The 22,500-nt window shown below is 39.8% G+C and overlaps 2 protein-coding genes across 4 annotated transcripts in view; both read left to right on the plus strand.

Moving 5' to 3' along the window:
- yif1b (Yip1 interacting factor homolog B (S. cerevisiae)) overlaps positions 1–188 on the plus strand; it is a 24,881-nt gene extending 24,693 nt beyond the window's left edge. For both annotated transcript variants that reach the window (XM_061919240.1, XM_061919239.1), the window contains exon 8: positions 1–188. This exon is cut by the window's left edge and continues 411 nt beyond it. The gene's annotated coding sequence lies outside the window, so the exon portion shown is untranslated.
- A 7,268-nt stretch (positions 189–7,456) lies between these two features.
- The window catches only part of LOC133564755 (probable E3 ubiquitin-protein ligase HERC4), a 61,986-nt gene continuing 46,942 nt past the window's right edge, over positions 7,457–22,500 (plus strand). Inside the window, exon 1 of one of the 2 annotated variants that reach the window (XM_061919237.1) lies at positions 7,457–7,820. In XM_061919237.1, the coding sequence (XP_061775221.1) occupies positions 7,604–7,820 (217 nt within the window). In that variant the 5' untranslated portion in view covers positions 7,457–7,603. The remainder of the gene's footprint in view (positions 7,821–22,500) is intronic. The other variant, XM_061919238.1, reaches the window with a different exon arrangement.

Here is a 22,500-nt window from a genome sequence, read left to right on the forward strand (position 1 = left end):
ACCGGGACTTAAAAAAACAAAAAAAAAAAAACCCTACTCAGGTTTGTCGGCGCGGTCGTGCGCTCGCATCGTGCGCTTTGTCCCGATTGTCCTTTTTTTAACGTTGGAAAAAAAACGAACCTTTTGTGAACAAATGTGTTGCTTTTCATATTGAAAGTCCGATGAAATAAAGGAAAAGATGAAGTAGACTGTTTTGTTTTTTTATTGAATAATGAGACATGATTACTCTAGGGTTGTACGGTATACCGGTACTAATATAGTACCGGTACTAATATAGTTCCTGTTAAGAATTCTCCATGTTAATTACGTTTCAAATAATTTATTTTGAAGCATTTCTTGACAGTGTCACTTCCGCTTCCTTCCTGTAGGTGTCACTTCCGCTTCCCGTTTGACGTGTGTTAATGTGTGCTGACTTGTTTCTCTCTTATGTTTAATCGGTGCTCTAGTCCTTGACGATGTGAGTATGTTAATTATTATATAAGAATCATTTAGTTTATTAATAGACATCACTGTGTTTGTGTAACATTTACTGGTGTTTTATTAACATTATTAGTGCTGTGTTGTCAGAATGCTACGAGCTAACATCTCCCTGTTTAGGATAGCATTGATGCTACTAATGTGGCTAGTTCATGTGCCATTGTGAAAATGCAATATATTATGTCTCTAGTACTTTACTTAGAGCATATCTATAGGCATAATATACATAAATATTGTTGTTTAGATAAATTATATAAATGTTGATGGGTGTTTGTGGTTTACAGATACCAGCTGCACCTAATATAACCCAATATGCACCATTAAAGTTGGAAGAGTCCAAATTATGACCGTGTGTTCTCTGACCGGAACCCCAACGTGGTCAATATCCAAAAAACCCCAGTCGCAGAGTTTAATACTCAACAGTTCGGGTATACTAATGAATCATATTCGGTACTAAACCGCCTCTAAAAAGAACCGCTTTTTTTAACGGGCATGACGGCGCGTCGTCGTCTCGTCGTGGTGACATTGCTGGTTTTACGAACAGGGGAGCATGTTCGGCAGCGCGCACACACTGTGTAGACCAGGGGTCGGGAACCTTTTTGGCTGAGAGAGCCATAAATGCCAAATATTTCAAAATGTATTTCCGTGAGAGCCATATGTGAAGTGAAGTGAAGTGAATTATATCTCTAGTGACTCAAAGCGCTTTACATAGTGAAACCCAATATCTAAGTTACATTTAAAGCAGTGTGGGTGGCACTGGGAGCAGGTGGGTAAAGTGTCTTGCCCAAGGACTCAACGGCAGTGACTAAGGTGGCGGAAGCGGGAATCGAACCTGCAACCCTCAAGTTGCTGGCACGGCCGCTCTACCAACCGAGCTATATAATATTTTTTAACACTGAACACAACTAAATGCATGCATTTTTAAGTAAGACCAACATTTTTAGAGTATAATAAGTCTCTTATTCTTTTTAATAACATTGTTATTCTGAAGCTAACCATTAATGTTGATCATGTTTTTGTTTGGCCATGTGCTGTTCGTCCTTTGGAGTCTTTAAGTTCCTGTTTTTTTTCCACTCCCTTGTCTGGTTTCCTTGGTTACTCATTTTGTCCACCTGTCTCTGCTTCCCGAGCACTAATCAGAGGCGGTATTTAAGCTCGTCTTTGCCAGTCAGTCGCCCTGTGCTGACTTGTTTCATGCCTTGCCATAGATTCGTGCTTCATGCCATGCCAAGTAAGTTTTGTTTGATAGTCTGTTTATGCGTTAGCTTTGTTCCTTAGCCCATGTTTTCCTCCACTCTGAGCGATTTTTGTTAGTATCTTTTTTTTTAGTTTAAATTAAATCATGTTTTTACCTAAATGCCATGTCCCGAGTAGTCCGTCTGCCTTCCATCGTGACATACAATACTTCTTACCATTAATGCGACTTCTTGAACAGGTGCGGTAGAAAACGGATGGATTGATTTAAATGCATGAGAATGTATTATATTTCGCACGTTATTTTTGGCACTGTGAAATTAGTCATAATTATCGCGTTAAGCAATGTCAGCTAAGATTTATCCGAGAGCCAAGATGCAGTCATCAAAAGAGCCACATCTGGTTCTAGAACCATAGGTTCCCTACCCCTGGTGTAGACAGTGGTTCTCAAACTTTTTTCAGTCATGTACCCCCTGTGAAAAATTTTTTAATTCAAGTACCCCCTAATCAGAGCAAAGCATTTTTGGTTGAAAAAAAGAGATCTATGTCATTAGTTTCTGATTGATTAAATTGTATAAAAGTGCAAAATATTGCTCATTTGTAGTGGTCTTTCTTGAACTATTTGGAAAAAAAAACAACTAAAAACTTGTTGAAAAATAAACGAGTGATTCAATTATTATAAATAAAGATTTCTACACATAGAAGTAATCATCAACTTAAAGTCCCCTCTTTGGGGATCGTAATAGAGATCCATCTGGATTCATCAACTTCATTCTAAACATTTCTTCACAAAAAAAAAAACAATATTTATGGAACATGTCCACAAAAAATCTAGCTGTCAGCAATGAATATTGCATTGTTGCATTTCTTTTCACAGTTTATGAACTTACATTCATATTTTGTTGAAGTATTATCCAATAAATAGACTTACAAAGGATTTTTGAATTGTTGCTATTTTTAGAATATTAAAAAAAATTTTAATGTACCTTCAAGAACCCCCATTTGAGAACCAGAAAGCCATTTCTGCGCAAATGTCTCAGAGAATCCCGCTTACATTACGCCGAAAAGCACAGAGACAAGCCCTCGAAACTTCTGGAACAAAGTCATTTGGAGTCATTTCTTCTGTCCTCTGACGACTCGACCATGCAGCCCATTTTTGGGCGGCATAGCTCGGTTGGTTGAGTGGCCGATCCAGCAACTTGAGGGCTGCAGGTTCGATTCCCGCTTCCGCCATCCTAGTCACTGCCGTTGTGTCCTTGGGTAAGACACTTTACCCACCTGCTCCCAGTGCCACCCACACTGGTTTAAATGTAACTTAGATATTGGGTTCCGCTATGTAAAGCGCTTTGAGTCACTGGAGAAAAGCGCTATATAAATATAATTCACTTAACTTTTCTTCAAGTTTCTCCGTATTGTGCGTCTTGAAACAGCCACGCCACAATTTTTCAGAGAGTCCTGTATTTCAGTTGAAGTTATTTGTGGATTTTTCTTTGCATCTCGAACAATTTTCCTGGCAGTTGTGGCTGAAAAATTTGCTGGTCTACCTGAATCCCTCATTTTCTACTTATTAATCAGCGTTACACCAAAAAGCACAGAGACTAGCTTCGAAACTTCTGGAACAAAGTCATTTGGAGTCATTTCTTCTGTCCTCCGACGACTCGACCATGCAGCCCATTTTTGGGCGGCATAGCTCGGTTGGTTGAGTGGCCGATCCAGCAACTTGAGGGCTGCAGGTTCGATTCCCGCTTCCGCCATCCTAGTCACTGCCGTTGTGTCCTTGGGCAAGACACTTTACCCACCTGCTCCCAGTGACCACCCACACTGGTTTAAATGTAATTTAGATATTGGGTTTCACTATGTAAAGCGCTATATAAATATAATTCACTTCACTTTTCTTCAAGTTTCTCCGTATTGTGCGTCTTGAAACAGCCACACCACAATTTTTCAGAGAGTCCTGTATTTCAGTTGAAGTTATTTGTGGATTTTTCTTTGCATCTCGAACAATTTTCCTGGCAGTTGTGGCTGAAAAATTTGTTGGTCTACCTGAATCTCTCATTTTCTACTTATTAATCAGCGTCTGAACACTGCTGATTGGCATTATCAATTCCTTTGATATATTTTTTATGCAGTTAAATTACCTTTTCTCACAGATCCTTTGACACTTATTTGGCCTTCCCAATGACTCAGAATCCAGAAACATCTGTGCAGCACCGGATGAAAGATACAATAACCTGTCAGAAGCCCAAAAACTCACTGACCTTTTATACACACACATTAATTACAAACAAACAGGTCACAGGTGAGGATTGGATCATCAGATCAAATTCACTGGGGTATGTAGACTTTTGATCAGGGTCATTTGGGTACTTTCTTTTGTCGTTTTGATTTAAAAAAGAGTAAACACAGTTGTTTGCCAATAGATACTGTAGCTTCCACTCATTGAGCATGAGTGGAAGAAAGGTTTTTGGGTTATCATTCATATTCTCTCAAGAATGGCCAAGAAATCATAAATTCTCCCTGGGTATGTAAACTTATGAGCATGACTGTAAGGTGTACAGCTGAGACAAGGGCTAAAAAAAAGTGTCATGTACCAAGTTTAATGACTGTAAGGTATGTGACTGCTAAAATGGCAAAAAAAAAAAAAAAAAAGTTAGCATGCTAATGTTAGCATGTGTCACATACCAAGTTATGACTGTAAGGTGTGTGCCTGTGAAAATGGCAAAAAAAAGTTAGCATGCTAATGTTAGCTTGTGTCACATACCAAGGTATGACTGTAAGGTGTGTGTGCCTGTAAAAATGGCTGAAAAAAAGTTAGCATGCTAATTTTAACATGCAAACGTTGGCATGTGTCACATACCAAGTTATGACTAAGGTGTACAGCTGAGAAAAGGGTTAAAAAAATGTGTCATGTACCAAGTTTAATGACTGTAAGGTGTGTGACTGCTAAAATGGCAAAAAAAGTTAGCATGCTAATGTAAGCATGTGTCACATACCAAGTTATGACTGTAAGATGTGTGCTTGTGAAAATGGCTAAAAAAAGGTTAGCATTGGTCACATACCAAGTTATGACTGTAAGGTGTGTTCCTGTAAAAATGGCAAAAAAAAAAGTTAGCATGCTAATGTAAGCATGTGGCACATACCAAGTTATGACTGTAAGGTGTACAGCTGAGAAAAGGGCTAAAAAATTGTGTCATGTACCAAGTTTAATGACTGTGAGGTGTGTGACTGCTAAAATGGCAAAAAAAAAGTTAGCATGCTAATGTTAGCATGTGTCACATACCAAGTTATGACTGTTAGGTGTGTGCCTGTGAAAATGGCTGAAAAAAAGTTAGCAAGCATATGTTGGCATGTTTCACGTACCAAGTTATGACTGTAAGGTGTACAACTGAGAAAAGGGTTAAAAAAAAGTGTCATGTACCAAGTTTAATGACTGTAAGGTGTGTGACTGCTAAAATGGCCAAAAAAAAAAAAGTTAACATGCTAATGTTAGCATGTGTCACATACCGAGTTATGACTGTAAGGTGTGTGCCTGTGAAAATGGCTGAAAAAAAGTTAGCATGCATACGTTGGCATGTTTCACATACCAAGTTATGACTGTAAGGTGTGTGCCTGTGAAAATTGCTGAAAAGTAGTTAGCATGCTAATGTTAGCATGCAAACGTTGGCATGTGTCACGGACCAAGTTATGACTGTAAGGTGTACAGCTGAGAAAAGGGCTAAAAAAATGTGTCATGTACCAAGTTTAATGATTGTAAGGTGTGTGACTGCTAAAATGGCAAAAAAAAAAAAAAAGTTAGCATGCTAATGTTAGCATGTGTCACGTACTAAGTTATGACTGTAAGGTGTACAGCTGAGAAAAGGGCTAAAAAAAAATGTGTCATGTACCAAGTTTAATGACTGTAAGGTGTGTGACTGCAAAAATGGCAACAACAAAAAAAAGTTAGCATGCTAATGTTAGCATGTGTCACATACCAAGTTATGACTGTAAGGTGTGTGCCTGTGAAAATGGCTAAAAAAAGGTTAGCACGCTATTGTTAGCATGTGTCACGTACTAAGTTATGACTGTAAGGTGTACAGCTGAGAAAAGGGCTAAAAAATCGTGTCATGTACCAAGTTTAATGACTGTAAGGTGTGTGACTGCTAAAATGGCAAAAAAAAAAGTTAGCATGCTAATGTTAGCATGTGTCACATACCAAGTTATGACTGTGAGGTGTGTGCTTGTGAAAATGGCTAAAAAAAAAAGTTAGCATGCTAATGTTAGCATGTATCACATACCAAGTTATGACTAAGGTGTACAGCTGAGAAAAGGGCTAAAAAAATGTGTCATGTAACAAGTTTAATGACTATAAGGTGTGTGACTGCTAAAATGGCTAAAACAATTTTTAAAAGGTTAGCATGCTAATGTTAGCATGTGTCACATACCAAGTTATGACTATAAGGTGTGTGCTTGTGAAAATGGTAAAATAAAAAGTTAGCATGCTAATGTTAACATGTGTCACATACCAAGTTATGATTGTAAGGTGTGTGCCTGTGAAAATGGCAAAAAAAAGTTAGCATGTTAATGTTAGCATGTGTCACATACCAAGTTATGACTGTAAGGTGTGTGCCGGTGAAAGTGGCTGAAAAAATTTAGCATGCTATTGTTAGCATGCAAACGTTGGCATGTGTCACGGACCAAGTTATGACTGTAAGGTGTGTGCCTGTGAAAATGGCAAAAAAAAGGTTAGCATGTTCATGTTAGCATTGGTCACATACCAAGTTATGACTGTAAGGTGTGTGCCTGTAAAAATGGTTAAAAAATGTGTCACATAGCAAGTTATGACTGTAAGGTGTAGGATGTGAAAATGACTAAAAAAAAGGTTAGCATGCTAATGTTGGCATGTGTCATGGACCAAGTTATGACTGTAAGGTGTACAGCTGAGAAAAGGGCTAAAAAAATGTGTCATGTAACAAGTTTAATGACTATAAGGTGTGTGACTGCTAAAATGGCTAAACATTTTTTTTAAAAGGTTAGCATGTGTCACTTACCAAGTTATGACTGTAAGGTGTGTGCTTGTGAAAATGGCTAAAAAAAAAAAAGGTTAGCATGCTAATGTTAGCATGTGTCACATACCAAATTATGACTGCAAGGTGTGTGCCTGTGAAAATGGTTAAAAAAAAGGTTAGCATGCTAATTTTAGCATGTGTCACATAGCAAGTTATGACTGTAAGGTGTACGATGTGAAAATGACTAAAAAAAAGGTTAGCATGCTAATGTTGGCATGTGTCACATAGCAAGTTATGACTGTAAGGTGTACAGCTGAGAAAAGGGCTAAAAAAATGTGTCATGTAACAAGTTTAATGACTATAAGGTGTGTGACTGCTAAAATGGCTAAACATTTTTTTTAAAAGGTTAGCATGCTAATGTTAGCATGTGTCACATACCAAGTTATGACTATAAGGTGTGTGCTTGTGAAAATGGCTAAAAAAAAAGGTTAGCATGCTAATGTTAGCATGTGTCACATACCAAGTTATGACTATAAGGTGTGTGCTTGTGAAAATGACTAAAAAAAAAGGTTAGCATGCTAATGTTGGCATGTGTCACATACCAAGTTATGACTGTAAGGTGTACAGCTGAGAAAAGGGCTAAAAAAATGTGTCATGTACCAAGTTATGACTGTAAGGTATGTGTGACTGCTAAAATGGCAAAAATGAAGTTAGCATGCATAAGTTGGCATGTTTTTAAACGTCTGTCACAAAAAGATTGCGCACAAAATGATGACATTTCTAATTAAAAATGCGTGAAGTTGTTTTCGCTCCCTCAAAGTATCAATCAATCAAACTCGGTGGCGACAGTAGTATCTCCCACAGCGCCTGAAGGCAACATGCATCCATATAAAAGGCGCGGGAGGAGGCCGTGAACGCATCATTCCATCCAGGTTGTAAGCAGCACGATGTCGCGGATGTGGTTCTGGGGGGAAAGCAGCCGTGGAGTCTTCGGTCCCAAGGCGTCTTCAACCCCCGTGTCGTGGACAGTCCCTCGTGACGTCGTCAAGGTTGTCTGCGGGGAGCAACACGTTGTACTCCTGCGGGAGGATGGGACACTTTTATCGCATGGAAGCAACTCCAGGCGACAACTTGGACGGAGGACTTCGAATAATGAAAAAGCAGGTAAACAAACAAAGTCCTTAAGGCTTTATTGACGTATTTGACGCTTAATTCCTCTAGTGCGCTCCAAGTTAGGTTTCACTTCCATTTCCGAGGAAGAAATAACGGGAAGTAACATACTTGAGTTTTTGTTTGCATCAACGTCGAAGGCAAAAACATGAATGTTTAACATTAATATTTTTCCAAAATAAAAGTATTTCCGGTTTAACTCAAATGAATACAAACATCTTTTTTTACGAACATGTGTATTGCTCAACTTCAACATGTATAAAAACTGTGTTCAGCTTTATAATCATTGATTTATATGCTAATGTTCTATGCTCGTAGATAATTATATTCCTATTAACCTAAAATTCATGGATTTTGAAGTTAGGTTTCACTTTCATTTCCGCGGAAGAAATAACGGGAAGTAACTGACTTGAGTTTCTGTTTTGCATCAACGTTGAAGGCAAAAACATGAATGTTTAACATTAATATTTTTCCAAAATAAAAGTATTTCCGGTTTAACTCAAATGAATATAAACATCTTTCTTTACGAACACCTGTATTGCTTAACTTCAAAATGTATAAAAACTGTGTTCAGCTTTATAATCATTGATTTATATGCTAATGTTCTATGCTCGTAGATAATTATATTCATTTTAACCTAAAATTCATGGATTTTATGCGATCCTCTCCAAGGTTTCTCATAGTCACTGTCACCGACGTAACACTGGGGTGAGTTTTTCCTTGCCCTTATGTGGGCTCTGTACCGAGGATGTCCTTGTGGTTTGTGCAGCCCTTTGAGACACTTTTGATTTAGGGCTATATAAATAAACATTGATTGATTTTGAAGTTAGCTTTCACTTCCATTTCTCATGAAAGAAATAACGGGAAGTAACAGACTAGAGTTTTTGTTTGCATCAACGTCGAAGGCAAAAACATGAATGTTTAACATTAATATTTTTCCAAAATAAAAGTATTTCCGGTTTAACTCAAATGAATATAAACATCTTTCTTTACGAACATCTGTATTGCTCAACTTCAAAATGTATAAAAACTGTGTTCAGCTTTATAGTCATTGATTTATATGCTAATGTTCTATGCTCGTAGATATTTATATTCCTTTTAACCTAAAATTCATGGATTTTATGCGATCCTCTCCAAGGTTTCTCATAGTCACTGTCACCGACGTAACACTGGGGTGAGTTTTTCCTTGCCCTTATGTGGGCTCTGTACCGAGGATGTCCTTGTGGTTTGTGCAGCCCTTTGAGACACTTTTGATTTAGAGCTATATAAATAAACATTGATTGATTTTGAAGTTAGGTTTCACTTTCATTTCTGCGGAAGAAATAACGGGAAGTAACAGACTAGAGTTTTTGTTTGCATCAACGTCGAAGGCAAAAACATGAATGTTTAACATTAATATTTTTCCAAAATAAAAGTATTTCCGGTTTAACTCAAATGAATACAAACATCTTTCTTTACGAACATGTGTATTGCTCAACTTCAAAATGTATAAAAACTGTGTTCAGCTTTATAATCATTGATTTATATGCTAATGTTCTATGCTCGTAGATATTTATATTAATTTTAACCTAAAATTCATGGATTTTGAAGTTAGGTTTCACTTTCATTTCCGCGGAAGAAATAACGGGAAGTAACAGACCTGAGTTTCTGTTTCGCATCAACGTCGAAGGCAAAAACATGAATTGAATGTTTAACATTAATATTTTTCCAAAATAAAAGTATTTCCGGTTTAACTCAAATGAATATAAACATCTTTCTTTACGAACATCTGTATTGCTCAACTTCAAAATGTATAAAAACTGTGTTCAGCTTTATAGTCATTGATTTATATGCTAATGTTCTATGCTCGTAGATATTTATATTCCTTTTAACCTAAAATTCATGGATTTTATGCGATCCTCTCCAAGGTTTCTCATAGTCACTGTCACCGACGTAACACTGGGGTGAGTTTTTCCTTGCCCTTATGTGGGCTCTGTACCGAGGATGTCCTTGTGGTTTGTGCAGCCCTTTGAGACACTTTTGATTTAGAGCTATATAAATAAACATTGATTGATTTTGAAGTTAGGTTTCACTTTCATTTCTGCGGAAGAAATAACGGGAAGTAACAGACTAGAGTTTTTGTTTCGCATCAACGTCGAAGGCAAAAACATGAATGTTTAACATTAATATTTTTCCAAAATAAAAGTATTTCCGGTTTAACTCAAATGAATATAAACTTCTTTCTTTACGAACATCTGTATTGCTTAACTTCAAAATGTATAAAAACTGTGTTCAGCTTTATAATCATTGATTTATATGCTAATGTTCTATGCTCGTAGATAATTATATTCATTTTAACCTAAAATTCATGGATTTTGACACTTGGTGCCAGGGGCGTCACTACTTTTTAAGGACAGGGGGGGCTTAGCCCCCAGGAGATGCACAGGATGCGAGTGAACTTAACGCACTAGCACAAAACTTCACAAACTGCAAAGACTTAAAGGTATACTAGAGGATCAATCAATCAATCAATCAATGTTTACTTATATAGCCCTGAATCACTAGTGTCTCAAAGGGCTGCACAAACCACCACGACATCCTCGGTAGGCCCACACAAGGGCAAGGAAAACTCACACCCAGTGGGACGTCGGTGACAATGATGACTATGAGAACCTTGGAGAGGACGAAAGCAATGGATGTCGAGCGGGTCTAACATGATACTGTTAAAGTTCAATCCATAGTGGATCCAACACAGTCGCGAGAGTCCCGTTCACAGCGTAGCCAGCAGGAAACCATCCCAAGCGGAGGCGGATCATCAGAGCAGAGATGTCCCCAGCCGATACACAGACGTGCGGTCCATCCTGGGTCCCGACTCTGGACGTGCGGTCCATCCTGGGTCCCGACTCTGGACGTGCGGTCCATCCTGGGTCCCGACTCTGGACGAGCGGTCCATCCTGGGTCCCGACTCTGGACGAGCGGTCCATCCTGGGTCCCGACTCTGGACGTGCGGTCCATCCTGGGTCCCGACTATGGACGTGCGGTCCATCCTGGGTCCCGACTATGGACGTGCGGTCCATCCTGGGTCCAAACTCTGGACGAGCGGTCCATCCTGGGTCCCGACTCTGGACGTGCGGTCCATCCTGGGTCCCGACTCTGGACGTGCGGTCCATCCTGGGTCCCGACTCTGGACGAGCGGTCCATCCTGGGTCCCGACTCTGGACGAGCGGTCCATCCTGGGTCCCGACTCTGGACGAGCGGTCCATCCTGGGTCCCGACTCTGGACGAGCGGTCCATCCTGGGTCCCGACTCTGGACGAGCGGTCCATCCTGGGTCCCGACTCTGGACGAGCGGTCCATCCTGGGTCCCGACTCTGGACGAGCGGTCCATCCTGGGTCCCGACTCTGGACGAGCGGTCCATCCTGGGTCCCGACTCTGGACGAGCGGTCCATCCTGGGTCCCGACTCTGGACGAGCGGTCCATCCTGGGTCCCGACTCTGGACGAGCGGTCCATCCTGGGTCCCGACTCTGGACGAGCGGTCCATCCTGGGTCCCGACTCTGGACGAGCGGTCCATCCTGGGTCCCGACTCTGGACGTGCGGTCCATCCTGGGTCCCGACTCTGGACGAGCGGTCCATCCTGGGTCCCGACTCTGGACGAGCGGTCCATCCTGGGTCCCGACTCTGGACGTGCGGTCCATCCTGGGTCCCGACTCTGGACGAGCGGTCCATCCTGGGTCCCGACTCTGGACGAGCGGTCCATCCTGGGTCCCGACTCTGGACGAGCGGTCCATCCTGGGTCCCGACTCTGGACGAGCGGTCCATCCTGGGTCCCGACTCTGGACGAGCGGTCCATCCTGGGTCCCGACTCTGGACGAGCGGTCCATCCTGGGTCCCGACTCTGGACGTGCGGTCCATCCTGGGTCCCGACTCTGGACGAGCGGTCCATCCTGGGTCCCGACTCTGGACGAGCGGTCCATCCTGGGTCCCGACTCTGGACGAGCGGTCCATCCTGGGTCCCGACTCTGGACGAGCGGCCCATCCTGGGTCCCGACTCTGGACGTGCGGTCCATCCTGGGTCCCGACTCTGGACGAGCGGTCCATCCTGGGTCCCGACTCTGGACGAGCGGTCCATCCTGGGTCCCGACTCTGGACGAGCGGTCCATCCTGGGTCCCGACTCTGGACGAGCGGTCCATCCTGGGTCCCGACTCTGGACGAGCGGTCCATCCTGGGTCCCGACTCTGGACGAGCGGTCCATCCTGGGTCCCGACTCTGGACGAGCGGTCCATCCTGGGTCCCGACTCTGGACGAGCGGTCCATCCTGGGTCCCGACTCTGGACGAGCGGTCCATCCTGGGTCCCGACTCTGGACGAGCGGTCCATCCTGGGTCCCGACTCTGGACGAGCGGTCCATCCTGGGTCCCGACTCTGGACGAGCGGTCCATCCTGGGTCCCGACTCTGGACGTGCGGTCCATCCTGGGTCCCGACTCTGGACGAGCGGTCCATCCTGGGTCCCGACTCTGGACGAGCGGTCCATCCTGGGTCCCGACTCTGGACGAGCGGTCCATCCTGGGTCCCGACTCTGGACGAGCGGTCCATCCTGGGTCCCGACTCTGGACGAGCGGTCCATCCTGAGTCCCGACTCTGGACAGCCAGTACTTCATCCATGGCCATCGGACCGGACCCCCTCCACAAGGGAGAGTGGGACATAGGAGAAAAAGAAAAGAAACGGCAGATCAACTGGTCTAAAAAGGGAGTCTATTTAAAGGCTAGAGTATACAGATGAGTTTTAAGGTGAGACTTAAATGCTTCTACTGAGGTGGCATCTCGAACTGTTACCGGGAGGGCATTCCAGAGTACTGGAGCCCGAACGGAAAACGCTCTATAGCCCGCAGACTTTTTTTGGGGCTTTGGGAATCACTAACAAGCCGGAGTCCTTTGAACGCAGATTTCTTGCTGGGACATATGGTACAATACAACCGGCAAGCTAGACCGTGTAGTATTTTATACGTAAGTAGTAAAACCTTAAAGTCACATCTTAAGTGCACAGGAAGCCAGTACAGGCGTAATGTGATCAAACTTTCTTGTTCTTGTCAAAAGTCTAGCAGCCGCATTTTGTACCAACTGTAATCTTTTAATGCTAGACATGGGGAGACCCGAATATAATACGTTACAGTAATCGAGACGAGACGTAACAAACGCATGGATAATGATCTCAGCGTCTTTAGTGGACAGAATGGAGCGAATTTTAGCGATATTACGGAGATGAAAGAAGGCCGTTTTAGTAACGCTTTTAATGTGTGACTCAAAGGAGAGAGTTGGGTCCAAGATAATACCCAGATTCTTTACCGTGTCCATCCATCCATCCATCCATCTTCTTCCGCTTATCCGAGGTCGGGTCGCGGGGGCAGCAGCCTAAGCAGGGAAGCCCAGACTTCCCTCTCCCCAGCCACTTCGTCTAGCTCTTCCCGGGGGATCCCGAGGCGTTCCCAGGCCAGCCGGGAGACATAGTCTTCCCAACGTGTCCTGGGTCTTCCCCGTGGCCTCCTACCGGTTGGACGTGCCCTAAACACCTCCCTAGGGAGGCGTTCGGGTGGCATCCTGACCAGATGCCCGAACCACCTCATCTGGCTCCTCTCCATGTGAAGGAGCAGCGGCTTTACTTTGAGTTCCTCCCGGATGGCAGAGCTTCTCACCCTATCTCTAAGGGAGAGACCCAAACTCATTTGGGCCGCTTGTACCCGTGATCTTATCCTTTCGGTCATGACCCAAAGCTCATGACCATAGGTGAGGATGGGAACGTAGATCGACCGGTAAATTGAGAGCTTTGCCTTCCGGCTCAGCTCCTTCTTCACCACAACGGATCGATACAACGTCCGCATTACTGAAGACGCCGCACCGATCCGCCTGTCGATCTCACCATCCACTCTTCCCTCACTCGTGAACAAGACTCCCAGGTACTTGAACTCCTCCACTTGGGGCAGGGTCTCCTCCCCAACCCGGAGATGGCACTCCACCCTTTTCCGGGCGAGAACCATGGACTCGGACTTGGAGGTGCCGATTCTCATTCCGGTCGCTTCACACTCGGCTGCGAACCGATCCAGTGAGAGCTGAAGATCCCGGTCAGATGAAGCCATCAGGACCACATCATCTGCAAAAAGCAGAGACCTAATCCCGTGGCCACCAAACCAGAACCCCTCAACGCCTTGACTGCGCCTAGAAATTCTGTCCATAAAAGTTATGAACAGAATCGGTGACAAAGGACAGACTTGGCGGAGTCCAACCCTCACTGGAAACGTGTCCGACTTACTGCCGGCAATGCGGACCAAGCTCTGGCACTGATCGTACAGGAAGCGGACCGCCACAATAAGACAGTCCGATACCCCATACTCTCTGAGCACTCCCCACAGGACTTCCCGAGGGACACGGTCCAATGCCTTCTCCAAGTCCACAAAGCACATGTAGACTGGTTGGGCAAACTCCCATGCACCCTCAAGAACCCTGCCGAGAGTATAGAGCTGGTCCACAGTTCCACGACCAGGACCGAGTCACCTTGTTTTATTATTTGGTTGTCAAATGTTACAGTTGTATTATTAAATAGAGGTCGGTGTCTAGCAGGACCGATAATCGGCATTTCCGTTTTTTGGGCGTTAAGTTGCTAAAAATTAGCGGACATCCATTGATGGTTAAACTGGACAGTCGGACGAGCGCGAACTCCAAACAGGAAGCGACGTGAAGAAGTGGAATGGATTGGATAGCGATGCACGAAAGGGGGCTCTGTACCTGAAGTGAGGGGAAACTGAGTCAATACTGACAGGAGATATGATTATTTATTTTAGACTCTTATTTGGGCCACTTTAAAATGAATATTTTGGCATGTATTTGTAAAAAATAAATAAATAAATAAATAAAGTAAAACGCCAAATTATTTAGGGGGGCTCCAGCCCCCCTAAAATAGGCCTAGTGACGCCCCTGCTTGGTGCCATCTCACAAGTACCGTATTTCCTTGAATTGCGCTAATTAATTTAAAACCTCTTCTCACTCCTGCGCTTACCAAAGGCATGCGGTAAAAGTAAGCATGCGCTAAATATTTTAAAACCGCTCCTCACTCCGGCACTTACCAAAGGCATGCATTTAAAAATTTGAGTGTGATGTAAGCTTGAACCTTAAATCCTACTGAATAGCTTTTAATATTCTTCCCTTTTATGCGATTTCAATTTATTGAAATCAGCCTCCTCCATTTTGAAAATGATGACAGGGGAAGTGTCACTTGTGACGTCACAAGTTTGACCCGGCGGTAATTCAAGGCAGGCGCATACTATATGTCCTAATGCTAATTGTAGCATGCTAATGATTGAGACTATCTTTTAAGCTCATTTTATAATTTAAACCTAAAAATCATAGATTTTGATACTTCTCAACTTCCAATAGGTATGCTAACCGTTCAATGTTTACGCATTTTTAAATGTTAGCACGCTAAAGTCTTGTGCTAGCAATTTAGCTGACTACATATATTTAAATGTAAAAGTCATGGATTTTGACACTGACGCTATCATGCAAGTACGTTCATTTTTCACATGTTAGCGAGCTAACTTTAGCATGCTAACATGTTGGGCACAATTTTACTCAACTTTAATCAGCTAAACCTGAAATTTGTGGATTCTGATACTTGGTGCCATCTTACAAGTGTGCTAATTGTAGCATGCTAATGATTGAGACTATCTTTTAAGTTCATTTTATGATTTATACCTAAAAATCATAGATTTTGATACTTCTCACCTTCCAATAGGTATGCTAACCGTTCAATGTTTACGCATTTTTAAATGTTAGCACGCTAAAGTCTTGTGCTAGCAATTTAGCTGACTACATATATTTAAATGTAAAAGTCATGGATTTTGACACTTGACGCTATCATGCAAGTACGTTCATTTTTCACATGTTAGCGAGCTAACTTTAGCATGCTAACATGTTGGGCACAATTTTACTCAACTTTAATCAGCTAAACCTGAAATTTGTGTATTCTGATACTTGGTGCCATCTTACAAGTGTGCTAATTGTAGCATGCTAATGATTGAGACTATCTTTTAAGCTCATTTTATAATTTAAACCTAAAAATCATAGATTTTGATACTTCTCAACTTCCAATAGGTATGCTAACCGTTCAATGTTTACGCATTTTTAAATGTTAGCACGCTAAAGTCTTGTGCTAGCAATTTAGCTGACTACATATATTTAAATGTAAAAGTCATGGATTTTGACACTTGACGCTATCATGCAAGTACGTTTATTTTTCACATGTTAGCGAGCTAACTTTAGCATGCTAACATGTTGGGCACAATTTTACTCAACTTTAATCAGCTAAACCTGAAATTTGTGTATTCTGATACTTGGTGCCATCTTACAAGTGTGCTAATTGTAGCATGCTAATGATTGAGACTATCTTTTAAGCTCATTTTATAATTTAAACCTAAAAATCATAGATTTTGATACTTCTCAACTTCCAATAGGTATGCTAACCGTTCAATGTTTACGCATTTTTAAATGTTAGCACGCTAAAGTCTTGTGCTAGCAATTTAGCTGACTACATATATTTAAATGTAAAAGTCATGGATTTTGACACTTGACGCTATCATGCAAGTACGTTTATTTTTCACATGTTAGCGAGCTAACTTTAGCATGCTAACATGTTGGGCACAATTTTACTCAACTTTAATCAGCTAAACCTGAAATTTGTGGATTCTGATACTTGGTGCCATCTTACAAGTGTGCTAATTGTAGCATGCTAATGATTGAGACTATCTTTTAAGTTCATTTTATAATTTAAACCTAAAAATCATAGATTTTGATACTTCTCAACTTCCAATAGGTATGCTAACCGTTCAGTGTTTACGCATTTTTAAATGTTAGCACGCTAAAGTCTTATGCTAGCAATTTAGCTGACTACATATATTTAAATGTAAAAGTCATGGATTTTGACGCTTGACGCTATCATGCAAGTACGTTTATTTTTCACATGTTAACGAGCTAACTTTAGCATGCTAACATGTTGGGCACAATTTTACTCAACTTTAATCAGCTAAACCTGAAATTTGTGGATTCTGATACTTGGTGCCATCTTACAAGTGTGCTAATTGTAGCATGCTAATGATTGAGACTATCTTTTAAGCTCATTTTATTATTTAAACCTAAAAATCATGGATTTTGATACTTCTCACCTTCCAATAGGTATGCTAACCATTCAATGTTTACGCATTTTTAAATGTTAAGACGCTAAAGTCTTGTGCTAGAAATTTAGCTGACTACATATAATTAAATGTAAAAGTCATGGATTTTGACACTTGACGCTATCATGCAAGTACGTTCATTTTTCACATGTTAGCGAGCTAACTTTAGCATGCTAACATGTTGGGCACAATTTTACTCAACTTTAATCAGCTAAACCTGAAATTTGTGGATTCTGATACTTGGTGCCATCTTACAAGTGTGCTAATTGTAGCATGCTAATGATTGAGACTATCTTTTAAGTTCATTTTATGATTTAAACCTAAAAATCATAGATTTTGATACTTCTCAACTTCCAATAGGTATGCTAACCGTTCAATGTTTACGCATTTTTAAATGTTAGCACGCTAAAGTCTTATGCTAGCAATTTAGATGACTACATATATTTAAATGTAAAAGTCATGGATTTTGACGCTTGACGCTATCATGCAAGTACGTTCATTTTTCACTTGTTAGCGAGCTAACTTTAGCATGCTAACACGTTGGGCACAATTTTACTCAACTTTAATCAGCTAAACCTGCAATTTGTGGATTCTGATACTTGGTGCCATCTTACAAGTGTGCTAATTGTAGCATGCTAATGATTGAGACTATCTTTTAAGCTCATTTTATAATTTAAACCTAAAAATCATAGATTTTGATACTTCTCAACTTCCAATAGGTATGCTAACCGTTCAATGTTTACGCACTTTTAAATGTTAGCACGCTAAAGTCTTATGCTAGCAATTTAGATGACTACATATATTTAAATGTAAAAGTCATGGATTTTGACACTGACGCTATCATGCAAGTACGTTCATTTTTCACATGTTAGCGAGCTAACTTTAGCATGCTAACATGTTGGGCACAATTTTACTCAGCTTTAATCAGTTAAACCTGAAATTTGTGGATTCTGATACTTGGTGCCATCTTACAAGTGTGCTAATTGTAGCATGCTAATGATTGAGACTATCTTTTAAGCTCATTTTATAATTTAAACCTAAAAATCATAGATTTTGATACTTCTCACCTTCCAATAGGTATGCTAACCGTTCAATGTTTACGCACTTTTAAATGTTAGCACGCTAAAGTCTTGTGCTAGCAATTTAGCTGACTACATATATTTAAATGTAAAAGTCATGGATTTTGACACTTGACGCTATCATGCAAGTACGTTTATTTTTCACATGTTAGCGAGCTAACTTTAGCATGCTAACATGTTGGGCACAATTTTACTCAACTTTAATCAGCTAAACCTGAAATTTGTGGATTCTGATACTTGGTGCCATCTTACAAGTGTGCTAATTGTAGCATGCTAATGATTGAGACTATCTTTTAAGTTCATTTTATGATTTATACCTAAAAATCATAGATTTTGATACTTCTCAACTTCCAATAGGTATGCTAACCATTCAATGTTTATGCACTTTTAAATGTTAGCACGCTAAAGTCTTATGCTAGCAATTTAGCTGACTACATATATTTAAATGTAAAAGTCATGGATTTTGACGCTTGACGCTATCATGCAAGTACGTTCATTTTTCACATGTTAACGAGCTAACTTTAGCATGCTAACATGTTGGGCACAATTTTACTCAACTTTAATCAGTTAAACCTGAAATTTGTGGATTCTGATACTTGGTGCCATCTTACAAGTGTGCTAATTGTAGCATGCTAATGATTGAGACTATCTTTTAAGCTCATTTTATAATTTAAACCTAAAAATCATAGATTTTGATACTTCTCAACTTCCAATAGGTATGCTAACCGTTCAATGTTTATGCACTTTTAAATGTTAGCACGCTAAAGTCTTATGCTAGAAATTTAGCTGACTACATATAATTAAATGTAAAAGTCATGGATTTTGACACTTGACGCTATCATGCAAGTACGTTCATTTTTCACATGTTAGCGAGCTAACTTTAGTATGCTAACATGTTGGGCACAATTTTACTCAACTTTAATCAGTTAAACCTGAAATTTGTGGATTCTGATACTTGGTGCCATCTTACAAGTGTGCTAATTGTAGCATGCTAATGATTGAAACTATCTTTTAAGCTCATTTTATAATTTAAACCTAAAAATCATAGATTTTGATACTTCTCAACTTCCAATAGGTATGCTAACCGTTCAATGTTTACGCATTTTTAAATGTTAGCACGCTAAAGTCTTGTGCTAGCAATTTAGCTGACTACATATATTCAAATGTAAAAGTCATGGATTTTGACTCTTGACGCTATCATGCAAGTACGTTTATTTTTCACATGTTAGCGAGCTAACTTTAGCATGCTAACATGTTGGGCACAATTTTACTCAACTTTAATCAGCTAAACCTGAAATTTGTGGATTCTGATACTTGGTGCCATCTTACAAGTGTGCTAATTGTAGCATGCTAATGATTGAGACTATCTTTTAAGTTCATTTTATGATTTATACCTAAAAATCATAGATTTTGATACTTCTCAACTTCCAATAGGTATGCTAACCATTCAATGTTTACGCTCTTTTAAATGTTAGCACACTAAAGTCTTGTGCTAGCAATTTAGCTGACTACATATATTTAAATGTAAAAGTCATGGATTTTGACACTTGACGCTATCATGCAAGTATGTTTATTTTTCACATGTTAGCGAGCTAACTTCAGCATGCTAACATGTTGGGCACAATTTTACTCAGCTTTAATCAGCTAAACCTGAAATTTGTGGATTCTGATACTTGGTGCCATCTTACAAGTGTGCTAATTGTAGCATGCTAATGATTGAGACTATCTTTTAAGTTCATTTTATGATTTAAACCTAAAAATCATGGATTTTGATACTTCTCACCTTCCAATAGGTATGCTAACCGTTCAATGTTTACGCATTTTTAAATGTTAGCACGCTAAAGTCTTATGCTAGCAATTTAGCTGACTACATATATTTAAATGTAAAAGTCATGGATTTTGACACTGACGCTATCATGCAAGTACGTTTATTTTTCACATGTTAGCGAGCTAAATTTAGCATGCTAACATGTTGGGCACAATTTTACTCAACTTTAATCAGTTAAACCTGAAATTTGTGGATTCTGATACTTGGTGCCATCTTACAAGTGTGCTCATTGTAGCATGCTAATGATTGAGACTATCTTTTAAGCTCATTTTATAATTTAAACCTAAAAATCATAGATTTTGATACTTCTCACCTTCCAATAGGTATGCTAACCGTTCAGTGTTTACGCATTTTTAAATGTTAGCACGCTAAAGTCTTGTGCTAGAAATTTAGCTGACTACATATAATTAAATGTAAAAGTCATGGATTTTGACACTTGACGCTATCATGCAAATACGTTCATTTTTCACGTGTTAGCGAGCTAACTTTAGCATGCTAACATGTTGGGCACAATTTTACTCAGCTTTAATCAGCTAAACCTGAAATTTGTGGATTCTGATACTTGGTGCCATCTTACAAGTGTGCTAATTGTAGCATGCTAATGATTGAGACTATCTTTTAAGCTCATTTTATGATTTAAACCTAAAAATCATGGATTTTGATACTTCTCACCTTCCAATAGGTATGCTAACCGTTCAATGTTTACGCATTTTTAAATGTTAGCACGCTAAAGTCTTGTGCTAGCAATTTAGCTGACTACATATATTTAAATGTAAAAGTCATGGATTTTGACACTTGACGCTATCATGCAAGTACGTTTATTTTTCACATGTTAGCGAGCTAACTTTAGCATGCTAACATGTTAGGCACAATTTTACTCAACTTTAATCAGTTAAACCTGAAATTTGTGGATTCTGATACTTGGTGCCATCTTACAAGTGTGCTAATTGTAGCATGCTAATGATTGAGACTATCTTTTAAGCTCCTTTTATGATTTGAACCTAAAAATCATAGATTTTGATACTTCTCAACTTCCAATAGCTATGCTAACCGTTCAATGTTTATGCACTTTTAAATGTTAGCACGCTAAAGTCTTATGCTAGAAATTTAGCTGACTACATATAATTAAATGTAAAAGTCATGGATTTTGACACTTGACGCTATCATGCAAGTACGTTCATTTTTCACGTGTTAGCGAGCTAACTTTAGCATGCTAACATGTTGCTCACAATTTTACTCAGCTTTAATCAGCTAAACCTGAAATTTGTAGATTCTGATACTTGGTGCCATCTTACAAGTGTGCTAATTGTAGCATGCTAATGATTGAGACTATCTTTTAAGTTCATTTTATGATTTAAACCTAAAAATCATAGATTTTGATACTTTTCAACTTCCAATAGGTATGCTAACCGTTCAATGTTTACGCATTTTTAAATGTTAGCACGCTAAAGTCTTGTGCTAGCAATTTAGCTGACTACATATATTTAAATGTAAAAGTTATGGATTTTGACACTTGACGCTATCATGCAAGTACGTTCATTTTTCACATGTTAGCGAGCTAACTTTAGCATGCTAACATGTTGGGCACAATTTTACTCAGCTTTAATCAGCTAAACCTGAAATTTGTGGATTCTGATACTTGGTGCCATCTTACAAGTGTGCTAATTGTAGCATGCTAATGATTGAGACTATCTTTTAAGTTCATTTTATGATTTAAACCTAAAAATCATAGATTTTGATACTTTTCAACTTCCAATAGGTATGCTAACCGTTCAATGTTTACGCATTTTTAAATGTTAGCACGCTAAAGTCTTGTGCTAGAAATTTAGCTGACTACATATAATTAAATGTAAAAGTCATGGATTTTGACACTTGACGCTATCATGCAAGTACGTTCATTTTTCACATGTTAGCGAGCTAACTTTAGTATGCTAACATGTTGGGCACAATTTTACTCAACTTTAATCAGCTAAACCTGAAATTTGTGTATTCTGATACTTGGTGCCATCTTACAAGTGTGCTAATTGTAGCATGCTAATGATTGAGACTATCTTTTAAGCTCATTTTATAATTTAAACCTAAAAATCATAGATTTTGATACTTCTCAACTTCCAATAGGTATGCTAACCGTTCAATGTTTACGCACTTTTAAATGTTAGCACGCTAAAGTCTTATGCTAGCAATTTAGCTGACTACATATATTTAAATGTAAAAGTCATGGATTTTGACACTTGACGCTATCATGCAAGTACGTTCATTTTTCACATGTTAGCGAGCTAACTTTAGCATGCTAACATGTTGGGCACAATTTTACTCAACTTTAATCAGCTAAACCTGAAATTTGTGGATTCTGATACTTGGTGCCATCTTACAAGTGTGCTAATTGTAGCATGCTAATGATTGAGACTATCTTTTAAGTTCATTTTATGATTTAAACCTAAAAATCATAGATTTTGATACTTTTCAACTTCCAATTGGTATGCTAACCGTTCAATGTTTACGCATTTTTAAATGTTAGCACGCTAAAGTCTTGTGCTAGAAATTTAGCTGACTACATATAATTAAAT

This window comes from Nerophis ophidion, linkage group LG13 (genome assembly GCF_033978795.1).
Source record: "Nerophis ophidion isolate RoL-2023_Sa linkage group LG13, RoL_Noph_v1.0, whole genome shotgun sequence".
In the NCBI taxonomy this organism is placed as follows: domain Eukaryota; kingdom Metazoa; phylum Chordata; class Actinopteri; order Syngnathiformes; family Syngnathidae; genus Nerophis; species Nerophis ophidion.